Raw genomic sequence first — 13677 nt, 5'->3', positions numbered from 1 at the left:
CTAGAAGATGGGAGGAACATTGAGATCAGAGGATTGAGCTGTAGATGGAGGAGGTGACTGGGAGAAAGAAAAGAGTAGAGGTGGAAGAGTTATGTTGGAGGGGAAATACGTGAAGTAGAAAGATGCCTGACGGCTCAGTGTGCGCTATAAATAATAAACAAAAAAAAAAGAAAGAGGAGGAGAAGGGGAAAGAGATGGCAAGAGTTCCTGAGAGAAAGATCATACAGTGGTGGAGAGGAATGATGTTCTAGGCAAAAGATTGAGGGGCTACAAAGCGACCTTGCTAAATACCACCAAGAAGATATCTGATAAACACTGGGTTCTGGCCCGCTGCCAGATGCCTGACCCCTGTTGGCAGTCCTAAGAAAATCAGGCAGGCTACTTGGTAGGAAAGTCCAGGTGGACCAACTCGCAACTTTTAACGCTACAGAGGCATCCAAGAAAGAGCGGATAAAGGTCAAGAAAAGTGAGTCACTAACACCCAGAAACTGACTGTTTTATCTCGTTTAAGGCAGGCCCGAAGATGAGGGCGCAGGACTGAGGACTAAACCCAAAAATAACCCCATTGATTTGTGTAAATCTAAACTTCCCCCACTGATTCTCTCTCCATGGGCTCAGGATTTGTGAACTTGTAAATAGTGTGAGTCTTCTCTTGGGCCCTCTGCTGTGACATTGGCCACAGAAGATCGGCCCTTGAAGGCAGAGGTCTATGCAAAATTTAGAGTCATTGAGGGAAGCGAGTAGGAAGTCATTCAGGAACCAGAACCATCAGGATTGGGTGGAGTGTGAACATCAACCAAGACACCAGGGAAGCGGAGGTAGACAAGGTTTGACCAGTGATTGAGCAGAAAGAGCTGAGGGTACAAAGAAATCTTGCAATCCTGACAAAATCTTTTGCTGAAAGGCTGGAAAGCCTGAGACCTGAACTGCTAAAGTCTTAGCTGGGCACTGTAGCTCAGAAGACTGGATCTGCATGATGTCGTTGACGAGTGGGATGGGCACTATATCCTTTGTAGCAGGAAGAAGTGAACCAGGCACTATTCCTCCTGGATGAATTGCAGATAGCAAACTGCTTCCTCCTTTGTCAGTCTCTGGGATATAGTGCACAGAGTCTTTATCCATAAGACCAAGGTTGGGGCCATGAAGGGAGTTGAGTGCTATATTCTTAAGACTGTAGTCTTGGTAGAGCATGAGGAGTAGAACCATATCCATATTTGAGAGGGAAACTGGAATTCTTTAATTTGGCCGGTCCTCGCTCTTTTTGCTTAGCAAGTACCCCGACAGGAACACCTCCTTCTACTATGGGTGAACTCCAGGTCGCAAATGCATGAAATTAATTGATATTTTATTTATATCGCGCTTGTACACAAGTGTTTCAGAGCGCGACCAGGCAAAAAGAGAGAACAACAAAAACCAGTGATCTTACTGGGCTCAGTGACATTTAAGAAAGTGCAAGTGTGTGGGAAAGGGAAAAGGGAGGGGGGGGGTGCATGGAAGAGGAGCGGTGGAGTGGAAAGTGCCGAACAGAGGAGGGAACAGAATAGATACTAAATAAATAAGTAAAGACGATAAACACGGTAGTGCAGCCCCAACAAGTGGCAGGTGAAAGTTTAGTCAGATAGGGTATATCTGATAAGTGCAGAAGAAAAGTGGGAGGGGGACTGTATGGGTACAGAACCCCAGTGCAGGAGGGTGGCAGGGTGTGTAGGTACCTGGGCCCGAACGACAGAGTGGCCAGGTGCACAATGCCAAGAGAAGAAACCGATCAACAGGGGAGAAAGGGGGCAAAGGCAGAGGCAAAGGGGAAGGTCTTGAGGTGCTTCCGGAAATGGTGATGGTTCTCAAGTTTCAAGGTGGCCGGGAGGCTGTTCCAAAGGGAGGCCCCAGCCTAGGACAGAGATCTACCCCCATCTCATTTCTTAGCAAAACCACTAACCCTGGGGGAGTTAGAAGTAGAGGAGCGAAGGGCTCGAGAGGGGAGGTATTTACAGAGGGATAGTTGAAGGTATTTTGGACCAAGGCCTCAGAAAGCCTTGTGGACAATGCAAAGGGTTTTGAATTTAATCTTTGCATCCACTGGGAGCCAATGAAGGGATTTCAGGGCTGGAGAGATGCAATCCCAGGGCTTGAGGCCAAGGACAAGTCTCAGTCGTGTTCTGGATTAATTGTAGAGGGCGGAGAGTGGAGGCAGGTAGATTAAGGAAGAGGCAGCAATCAATCCTAGAGAGAACCAGAGCTTGGCAGACGATGAGCTTTTGAGGGAAGGAGAGGAAAGGCAGAGTACCTCTAAGGAGGTGCAATAAGATGTTGGACTTTTTGGAGATGTCAGATGTGCACGGAGAATGAAAATGTGGAGTCAAAGATAACCCTGAGGTTCTTGGCAGCACATGTGGGGGTTGGAGGAGGGCCAAGGGAGGCCGGCCAGAGAGTGAGGGGAAAGGATGGAGATGGTGTACCGATGAGGAGGATCTCAGTCTTGTTGGCATTTAGACAAAGATCATTGGCAGCACATCAGTTTTGAATGGCAATTAGACAATCGGAGATGAGGGAAGGAGAGGAGGCTGCTGAAGGAAGCCTGAAAATGAGTTTGGTGTCAGCATAACACTGGAAAGTTGAGCAGAACATGGAAATGCAGTAGGCTAGAGTTGCCAGGTATTGATTGAAAAGCGAGGGTGAGAGTTTAGACCCCTGGGGGGACACCACAGGTAGAGAGGAAGGTAGAGGATAGGAAGGATGCAAGTTGTACCTGGAAGGGTAATTCAGAAAGAAGGGGTCAGCCAGGCCAGAGCCTGATCAGTGATGCCCAGGTTGTCACGGAGACGATGGAGCAGGCTGGTATGGTTGACCGTGTCGAATGCAGAGGAGAGATCAAGTAGGATGAGGACAGAAGGAATGTAGAGTCGAGGTTGGAGAGCAGGTCTTCACGGATGTTTAGGAGAGCAGTTTCCGTGCTTCTGGCAGCGCTGAAGCCAGATTGGTGATCATGGAGGGAGCCAACAGATTCGGAATGAAGATTAAGCTGAGATGGCCAGCTTTTCCAGGATCTTACCCAAAAAGGGAGTAATGGAAATTGAACAGTAGTTGGCTGGACATGATGGCACAGCGGCGGATTTCTTGAGAAGAGGGTGCACAAGGCACTGCTTAAGAGGGGAGGGGAAAGAGCCAGCGGCAAAGGAGAGGTTGCAGAAATCAGCAAGGTCCGGAGCAAGCGTGTCAATGTGGTTCTTATTGGTTTTAGAGGAACAGGGATGGACCTGTTTTGATGAGGTTTTCATAGATCGGACTTGTCTAGCTACCTCATCGGGGGAGAAAACAGGAAAGGAGGAAAAAGGGGGAGGAGGTAGCTGAGGGAGGGTCAGCAAGCTGAGAAGGAGAGGTGGGAGGAGAAGAGGGTGAACAGGATGTCTTGGGTTTTGGAGATAAAGTGAGAGGCAAGGGCATTGCAAAGATCCTGGGCGGTGAGAGGAGAGGTGGAGACTGCAGCAGGGTTGGCCAGCTCCTTGCAGATTTTGAAAAGTTCAGCCAAATTGTTGGATGCCGCAGAGACGCAGGCTTGTATGTGAACTCTCTTCTTAGTGCGAACTCATGTTCTCAGGGGGAACTTAGTGGTCTCATGTATCCAAAGACCCCTACTAGTCTGATCCAGGGGGAAACCTGAACTCTACTAGATTAAACACTGTGACATATAGTTTAATCTGTCTCAACCCTTTTTAGTTGGACTGCTTTTAGTTGTAGATAATCCACTAGTGCCCATAAGCTTTTATCCCAACCTCATGCTGACTTCATAGTTGAAAGCATATATGTGTCTGGTGTGTTCTGTTTGTCTGCTATAACTGTCTTGAAAGTAAGGACAGGCAGACCCATCCATGCACTTGAGGACTTGGCAGAGTACTAAGTTAAGTGGCTCTCACCTGTGTTTGTGTGCACACTTTTCTAGGCAGTGGTGAGTCACTTTGTGATCCGCAAGAGATGGACGATTAGATAAAGAGCCTGCAAAGAGGACATCATTCACAATGGATGCATGACAGCAGATAAGAAAGATGCTAAATATAGCAGGTATGTCTTGTAGAATTCCATCGGTGCAGGATAAGGCTATTGGAATCCCAGGGCCGCTGCTACGCCCGTACAAATTATGAGAAAGAACAGCTCAGCTGATGTCAAAATATGTATTTTTTAAAAAGAGAACCAAGTACCTGTGTAGCCGAGAGTTATAGAGCCAATGTGCATGTGAGTAGCATAACTTGGTCAGGCCAATGTGTTTTTTGCAGGTAAATACCTGTCCATGTGTCATCTGCACCTGTCCTGCCGTCTTTCAGTTGCTGAGTCGCAAATACTTGTCCTTCCGTTGCTGAGTCGGAAATACCTTTTAATCAGTTACTGTTGCATAATCACTCCTGTTTGCCCCTCCCCCTTTTAGTCGCACTCCCTAGTGCTCCCAGACTCTTGTCATTTGCCTACGTTTCCTTCCTCCTTTGACTTTTCTTCACACAATCTTACTCGCAACCTCTTATTTTGAATTGTTTCCCTTTCTTCATCCATCTTTTAATATATCCCCCACTCCAGTCAGTGTGGCGCTGCCCGATGACGGGCGCGCACGCGGCGGCGTGACGTTGCACGCCGTCGCGTGCAGTATAAATAAACCGTGTGTTTCCCGGCTGCGTTAGAGCGACCGGGAAGCCCGAACCAAGACGGACGTGTGGGTCTGAGTTCTTGGGGCCGGGGCTTGCGGCGATGCGCGCGGGGGGCGCCAGTCACCCTCAACAGTGGCGACAAGTGGGGGAAACGATGCCCGGCGGTGATCATCGGAATAATTTTTCACCGAAACGAGGTCGAAGGACAGACTTCGTTTCATGCCGCAGGTAGTGCGTTGCCCACGCGGCTGGCGGCCATTTTGTGCAACGGGCTGTGGGATTTCAAGGAGCTCCGGTTTGGGCCCTGAAACGACCCCAGGCCTAATTTTTGGACACTTCAGTAGCTGACAGCTACATCTACACGGAGGTATGCCCAATTAGTGCATCGACTCAATTTTGGGTTTCCTACGTCGAGTGGAAGCTAGGAGAAGGCCTATCTTGGCTGGGCCTGCTGAATCCAGTTATTATTTTGGCTACCAATTTTTGGAACAACCAAAGGCATTCTGCTTTTTCATCCCCTTCATCATCCTGGCGACTCCACCTATCTTCATCCTCTTCATCATCACAGAGGTGGCAGGAGTCACTGCATCCAGAGGTGGTCCATGCTGAGGATCACTTTGGGCTGAATGTTTGAGTTGCGGCCCCAATCAGCATTATGGGGGTGCCTGTGCACTCAAACTCATGAGTGACACCGAGGACCAGGACGGAGCACACGGTGTGGGGGCGCAGTTTCAGCCTCGTGCACCAGTGGCCCCAAAGGGTCTACTACCTCCAATGCAGCAACCAGCAGCTCCAGCAGATGGTCAGGCAGCGGTTCCCGCCCTTCAACCCCCAGTTCAACCTGTTGCTGCTCCTGGTGTTCAGCAGGCAGCACCTGCCATGGCACAGGTACATGCGCATGCTGCCCTGCAGCCCATCTCCGAATTCGATGTGTCGGGCCCGCCATCCAGCTTGGGGCCCAGATAGAGAAGGTGGGTGGACCGCCTGGACATGTATTTCAGGGCTGCGCAAGTGGTCGATGACACCAGGCTGGCCACGATGTTGTACTCGGCAGGGCCCTCTGTCCAGGAGACTTTTGAATCTTTGCCACAAGGGAATGGAACCTACGATCATGCAAAGGCCGCCCTCCAGGCATATTTTCTGCCCTTAGCGAACGCGAACTATGAGCGATTCGTGATGCTCCCTGCCAAACAAAAAGATGACGAGACCTTGGACACGTTCTATGGGCGCCTAAGGCGTCTGTCGCTAGCCTGCGCCTGGGGCGATGCAGAGGACATGATCAGGACCATGCTTATCCAGGCGTGCTCATCAGGCAAGCTCAGGTGCCAAGTGCTGAGGGAGCCTGGGATAACGCTCCAGCGCATCCTTGAGCTAGGAAGGTGTCAGAGGCGAGAGCTGCAAGAATGGAGGCCGGGTCGCGCCCCATTAAAACTGAAGAGATCTGTGCGATGTGGCGAGGGGGGAGAGGTGTTAGGAGATATAGCGGCGGCACACGGGACAGAGCTGGGAGGGCAGGCGAGATTTGCCAAAAATGCGGATACGACCTGCCTCACCCAGCGGAGTGCCCTGCAGCTGGAAAGACCTGTGGACGGTGCGGGTTGCCAGACCACTTCTCAAGGGTGTGTAGGGCGGCCTTGCCCGTACTGGTGCCAAGGGGCCAAGGCCGAGCTGTCTCCACTCGCCAAGGTCGGCCGTCCAATGTCGCCCAGGTGGACCAGGGCGAGGAGGAGGCTCAGGTGGAAGAAGCAGAAGAAGATGAAGAGAACATATTCTTTGTCTCAAGTGTGGAGCTTCTAAGAGGCAGGAACCGACGACAACCAAGGTGCGTGGTCGAAGTGAACCAGTCTCCAGTCCCTGTACTCGTGGACACAGGGGCATCGGTGAACGTCATGGCCCGACAACATTACGCCATGGATCAGCCGCCCAGGCTGGTCACGCCAAAGGCCCGCATCTTCGCATTCGGTGGTGTTGAGCCCATCCCTCTGGACGGGGCCTTTGTAGCAAAAGTAGAACACGATGGCTCCCACATCACAGCCCGCTTCTACGTGACCCCAGTGAGTAAGAACACTTTGTTGAGTTGTGCAGCGGCGGAGGCTCTCAGCATCGTAAGCTTCGCGTACTCCGTCTACCTGGAGGACATTAATGACTTGCTGGAGAAGCATCATGCCCTATTCAAGGGGATTGGGCAGATGGCCGGGGAGCCGGTGCGGCTGCACATTGATGATTCGGTACAGCCGGTGGCCCTCAAACATCGGAGGGTACTTTTCCACCTCCGTGAGCAGGTAGACAAAGAACTGGACAGCCTCGTCAATCTAGACATTATCGAGAAGGTGGAGGGACCGACTCCTTGGGTGTCCCCCATAGTGGTGGCAAGGAAACTCAAACAACTGGGCGCAGTCAGGATCTGCGTAGACATGAGAATCCCCAACAAGGGCATCAAGAGGGAGAGGCACCTCACACCGACGCTGGATGACATCATTGCGGAGGTGCAGGGCCCTCGTTTCTTCTCGAAGCTCGACCTCAGGGCCGGATATCATCAGGTCGTCCTCCACCCCGATTCAAGGTACATTACCACCTTCACCACACACCGGGGACTATATCGCTACAAGAGGTTGAGTTTTGGGGTGTCCTCGGCCGCGGAAGTATTCCAGAACATCATTCGGGGTGCCCTAGCCGACCTCGAGGGCGTCCTAAACATAAGCAACGACATTCTGGTCTTCGCAAGGACGGAGGTGGACCACCTGAGGCGTCTGGCGAAAACATTCGAGAGGCTGCAGTCGCTGGGACTCACACTACATAAGGAGAAGTGCGAATTTCTGCGCCCCTCCTTGGAGTTCTTCGGGTTTGTGTTCAAGGAGGGGGGGGGGGGTGTCTCCTGACCCAAAAAAGGTACTGGACATACAGAAGGCCCAACCACCGGAATCTGTGTCGGAGGTGCGAAGCTTCTTGGGCATGGTCACGTACTGTGGCCGGTTCAGCAAGAACCTGGCATCCAGGTCTGAGCCCCTCCAGGCCCTGACAAGAAAGGACACCATCTGGAATTGGGGTCCGCTGGAACAGGCGGCTTTTGATGACATTAGGGGTGCCCTCACGGCCGAGGACACGATGTCGTTCTTTGATCCCGCCCTATCATCGGAGATCATCGTTCACGCTAGCCCATTTGGCCTGGGTGCGGTGTTGACACAGGTTGACTGTGATGGAGGCGTCCGGCCAATCGCATATGCCAGCAAAGTGCTGTCAGACGCCGAACAACGCTACTCGCAGATTGAGCGCGAGGCGCTGGCGGTGCTGTGGGGATGTCGCCACTTCCGTCTCTATGTACTCGGACGCCCGGTGACGGTGGTTACTGACCATAAAGCACTGCTGCCCATCCTAACAGGGTCGTCATCCAAACCGCCGGCACGCATTGAGAGGTGGATGCTAGCTCTTTTGGAGTATGGGGTGACCCTGGTTTACCGGCCAGGGGTAAACAACGCAGCTGACTACCTATCCAGACACCCCGGAGCGCCTGGAGAAGGAGACCGTGACATCTGTGAGCAAGAAGCTGAGGAGCATGTCCAAGTCGTGGTAGAAGCAGCCACGCCGAATGCCATGCCTCTCCAGGAGCTAGAGGCTGCGGCGGCACAGGATGAGTGCTTCAAAGTATTGAGGCAGTCCATGCAGCAAGGCTCCTGGAAGTCAGCGCTCGAGGCCCTGGCGGGACGCACTCAGGAGCCCCGGACTGGCTTAGAACAACTATGGAAGGTTCGTGAGGAACTGTCTTTCTCTGCGTCGGGCCTGCTACTTCGGGGTGACCGGATTGTAGTTCCCCAGTCAAAGGTGGGTGAGGTGATTGCACTGGCACACCGGAGCCACCAAGGGACCGCCAAGACCAAGGCCCGCCTCCGGATGAAGGTGTGGTTCCCCGAGCTGGAACGCAAGGTGGACGAACTTGTGGCGGCTTGTGTCTGGTGTCAGGCAGCCTCGCCCTTACAGCGGGAGCCGGTCATCGAGGCGATGCCGAGGGGGACCCATCCGTGGGAGGTGGTTCATGCCGATTTCGGGTCCACCACCATGGGCACCCACTTCCTGGTCCTGGTGGATGAGTACTCCCGGTACCCCGAGGTGGAGTTTGTGGAATCCGTGGCGTTTGAACACGTGGTAATGGCGGTGGAAAAGTTGTTCGCGGCTCACGGATTCCCTCACACGCTGTGCTCGGACAATGGTGCGCCATTTCAGGGTGAACGATTTGCTGAACTGATGGTGAGCTGCGGGGTGGTGCACCGGAAGATCATGCCTCTGTGGCCTCGAGCGAATGGGGAGGCGGAACGCCTGATGAGGACCCTCAATAAGACATTTAGAATTGCCCAAGGACAGGGGCAGTCCCTACAGAGAGCCCTGTACCAATTCTTGAGGGTGTACCGCACCACGCCACATGCGTCCACGGGGGTGGCCCCGGCGGAGGCAATGTTCAGAAGGTATCCGCGAGGCCTGTTGCCGGAGGTCGGAGAGCGAGAACCTGCGGTGATTGACGACCAACGGGTCGAAATGGACTGGCAAGCAAGAATTGAGCAAGAAAACGTGCAGAGGGGGCATCGCCCACAACAGCTGGAGCCGGGCGATGAGGTTCTCATTCGCAATCGACACCCGCATGAAAAACTCTCTTTGCCGTATGAGCCTGAGCCACTGGATGTCGTGGCAGTCCGGGGCTCCATGGTGACTGCGTCGGATGGACGGTCGGAAGTGACTCGCAACATGAGTTTCTTCAAAAAGATCAGAGACCCTAGAACTGACCCACCTCCTGATCCGGACCTGGGAGGAGTCCTGGAGAACGAGGGAGACCCACCCTGCATGCCGGAGTCCCCAGTTCGGGGTCCGTCGGCGGACAGATCACCCGTGCCGGAGGCGAGCCGGAGGTACCCCCAGAGGGCTGGGCGAGGGAAACCAGCTCGCCTCACCGATTACGTGCTGGGACAATTGGCTGAGGATCCAGAGGGTGAGAAAGGCTAGCTAAGGGGACCCGGGTGGATGCCAATAAAGGGGTGTTCATGGAACAGGGGTTGTGTGATTTGTTGTCGTCCCATTGTTTTCATGACTTGTTTCAATTGCAGTGTTGTATAGTTTGCAGTGAATAGTTCAATGATAGTTGTTGGTTCTCCCCGAAAAAGGAGTGTGGCGCTGCCCGATGACGGGCGCGCACGCGACGGCGTGACGTTGCACGCCGTCGCGTGCAGTATAAATAAACGGGGCGTTTCCCGGCCGCGTTAGAGCGACCGGGAAGCCCGAACCAAGACGGACGTGTGGGTCTGAGTTCTTGGGGCCGGGGCTTGCGGCGATGCGCGCGGGGGGCGCCAGTCACCCTCAACAGTCGGCAACTGTCGCTCTCAAAATTACACCCCTCATTCATGCTTTCAGTTTCACTTCCACGTACGCATACTCCATTGCTACACCCATAAGCTAACATTGCCCTGCCCCTCGCTGTAAAGTGGACAGAAATGGGGCATGGGTGTTGGGCAGGTCTAGGCATGCCGAGGTAATGCGGTGTAGCGGTGGGAATGTTGCACTGCAGATTTAGACCCTTCAGCAGACAGGTTGACCAGAGTAAGTTTAAACAGCGATGTTATGTGTGACAATATGTGCTCGTAGAATGGAAGTGGATATGAATAACGGGCCAACATGCATGGAAATAGGGTATAGCTCTCTGCCATAGCCGATGCGCATACGATTTGTTGGTTTGTCTTTTTGCAGACAGCATTTCCTTCTGTTTCATTTAAAAAAATATATATATTTTTTTTTTTAATTTTGCTTGCATTAAACATCCCTGCAATGATCGGGGGCTGCAATACCAATTCAGCAGCAATATCTCAGGCTGCAGAGAGCAAGGGAGCAAGGCAATGATAGGCTGAAAATAGTCAACTGAGCACAGCTGGCCTGAAGCATCTTGAAGACAGCCCAAGACTGCAATGCTAAACACCTGGCTTGATCTATGCCTTGTGCAGTGAAAAGGGCTGCTGCATTATTAACTGGGGAACTGTGATGTGCGACCTCCTGGCCCGCTGTGCAGTATCACATCTCCGATAGAGGATGCATATTAAAGGAATTCAAAGAATCGGGCATAAAGAGAGGGTTATATTCCCCAAACGGCAGCAGAATAACACCCAGACCCCTCTTAATCTTCCTTGGCTGTCTCTGGTATGCGGCAGAGCTTGCTCAAACCAGATCTATAAAGGGAGAAGGTGAGGCAGAGGGTGTGGGGGTACAGAGCAGCATACCCATGTTATTATAATAAAACCGCAATTCATTGAAAAAGCAGGTATTGAGAAAACCACTAGTTTGTCACAATGTGCAGTTCGTCATTCTGACACATAACAGATATATGTAATCACTCTAACTCGGGGCAGTATGAACAGTTTGTGATTGAGCCTACCTGTCCTTGGTAAACCGAGGCGTATTTGTTGTGTGGTAAATTTGAACTTGAAACATGATATATGAGACGCCTAACAAAATGGTTTAACTGGTGTATGGTATTCCTGTATTTACATCTGTTTTACCAAAGTGTCTAAATCTCTTCATTAGGTGAAGGAGTTTGATTCGGTGTCTCGTTTGGATCAGTGGCTTACCACCATGCTGCTTCGCATCAAAAAATCAATTCAAGGAGACACAGATGGAGACCTGAAGTGAAGTGATTGTGCAACTTGTGGCATGTAGTCTAACTCCCGATGTTCGTTTTGTTTTCAGGCCAGTGACTAATACGAGACACTTTATACCATTAGCTTAACTTTGTAGCTATTGAAGCAAACCTTTCCTGTATTGTTATGTATCCATGTGCCTCTATTACCAACAAGGTTGGTTAAGAATCTATGCTGTTCTATCATGTCTCCACTTGAGCGTGTATTTTGTATTCTTTGTTAATACAAGGCTGGACATTACAGAACCACTGAGTGCTAGAACGTTACATGTCTAAAAGTAAAACTGCGATACATTATAATGTATAAGGGCAACACTAGTGGCTGCTCTGTGAACAAAACTAAGCAACCTGCTTAAAGGTAAACACATAACAGCAATGCAGAACTATAAATCACCGCTTCAGAAAATGTTTTGTAACATTCCATCGGGAAACAGAATACCTTGACTAAGCGGTCTTGCAAGTTTAATATTTTACCTTTTTTCATCTGTGCTTGTTTAGAGATTTCAGAGAGAAAAACAGACATTTTAGGAAGTGTACAGTTGCTGTAATACGTGAACGTGAATAAGCATTTGCCCTTCCCTATTTACCACTTTGTTCTGAAACAAAAGGCAACCAATATGCAAACACAGCACAGTGATGACCAAGACCTGGCAAATAAAGATGCAAAGAGAGGCCAAAAAATACCTTCATGGTACGGTGTGTACTACACAACTCCTTGAAAATTGTTTAAAAATGTAAAAGCTGTATGAATTTTTAGGGACTTATTGCCATCGCCTTTTGCCTTGTTCATGTGGGCCGGGAAATCTCCATTGCAATAATTTCTTTATAAAGACCATGGTAGAAACCGCGGATGAGTACAATGCAGATTTCACTAGAAACGAAGTAGGTTTCATTTTTCAGTGTATATCGCTTAATCTGTTCATGTAAAATGTTTTTTGCTGTTGGTCATGCACACAATAGTTGTGTATGTTAGGCAGTAGTTAATTAGAATAGCTATAATGGCCCTTCATGTCCAAATTAATAAATAACAGTGAATATGAATGCCAAGTTGCTAGACCGCGTTTTGAGTTTTAGTATGTGAATGAGTGTCTAAATAACCATTAGTGACTGCACGCATCTACAAACCATTTAATTCACTCCCTTTGTCACTGTAACCGTTTCACGTAGGCTTGTCAACCTACATGTGTGTGTACGTTTTAAATTTGTAAGGTATCAACCTAATTAAGGTTTCATTTAAAAATATTTGCAGCAAATTGACAGTTGAATATAAAAACAGAAGTAAGCAAAGTATATTAAGTACATGTTTTAAGTGTTGAAATGTATCATATTGATGTACTTTCCTCAAATATCTTAGTTTTTTCTGTATGCCAATGTTTTTGTTTCTTTTCGTTTTCCTTGCTTTAGGATTACAACAATAAAGATGTGCAACTTGTTTTGCAATATATTTTAAATGAGGGTAAATATTATTGGAAAGTATCATTTGGTTACTTTACACTGCTCCTTTTTTTTAAATCGGACAATGCATCTTTATGCCTCTGTGTAGGTTTGTGAACGAGGAGAGGCAGTGGTGACATCTGCAAGCCGAATAAAGTCGTTTTATTTCCATGCTGAAAAGGACCAAGAAATGATTCATTAAGAATATCCAAGAAAACTGCGATATTACTGCTCCTCTAAAAAAGGTTAAGGCAGCAACAATCTATGGTATAATGACAAACTGAAAACCCTTAAGGGATTATACCGAACAACTGAAAGAAAATGGCTTAAGGTTAGTGATAATACTGACCACCTTAAGGTTAAGCGTGCTCTGAAGAGATATAAGGAAGACATTCTGCTAGCTAAATCACTGTCTTCAGAAACAGATCAACTACGCGGGTAACCGACGCAAAGGCCTGTTTAGGGCTATTAGAAATGTCACTAACCCTACTTGCACAAATGCCAGTATCCCGGCATCTCCAAAGATGGCCAATGACTTTAATATCTTCTCTTAAAAAATGGATCTGTTTAGGACTAACATCGATGCACAAGCAGTGGTCCCTCATTCTGATTGTGCCTTGGTTTGCATTTTCATTGGTTACTGCAGAAAGTATTGTGAAATTGATAAGTAACCTTAAACCCACCAATCACAGCTATGATCCTATCCCATCCTTTTTGGCCAAACAGCATGTGTGCACACCCTTAGCGGCGACATTCAGGCTTTGGTGACTGCATTGCTAACTCAAGGCTGTGTGCCTGTAGAATAAAAAAAAATCCTGTCTCACTCCTCTGTTGAAAAAGCCTACATTGGACCATAAAACATTGTCCAACTATCCCATTGAGCGTCTCTTGTGGCCTGCCAACATTTCGGAGAAAATTATGACCACACATTTGCAGGATTTTCTG

At 49.6% G+C, this 13677-nt stretch overlaps 1 protein-coding gene across 1 annotated transcript in view; it reads left to right on the top strand.

Annotated features, from left to right (window-relative positions):
• Positions 1 to 12749, top strand: part of NAPB (NSF attachment protein beta) — a 411568-nt gene extending 398819 nt beyond the window's left edge. The window contains exon 11 of the mRNA XM_069608266.1: positions 11187 to 12749. Coding sequence (XP_069464367.1) covers positions 11187 to 11291 — 105 coding nt within the window. The 3' untranslated portion in view covers positions 11292 to 12749. The remainder of the gene's footprint in view (positions 1 to 11186) is intronic.
• The last annotated feature ends 928 nt before the right edge of the window (positions 12750 to 13677 follow it).

The sequence above is a fragment of the Ambystoma mexicanum genome, chromosome 4q, assembly GCF_040938575.1.
Source record: "Ambystoma mexicanum isolate Mex_15411 chromosome 4q, UKY_AmexF1_1, whole genome shotgun sequence".
Lineage (NCBI taxonomy): Eukaryota > Metazoa > Chordata > Amphibia > Caudata > Ambystomatidae > Ambystoma > Ambystoma mexicanum.
This window is presented reverse-complemented; position numbering and strand designations above follow the sequence as displayed.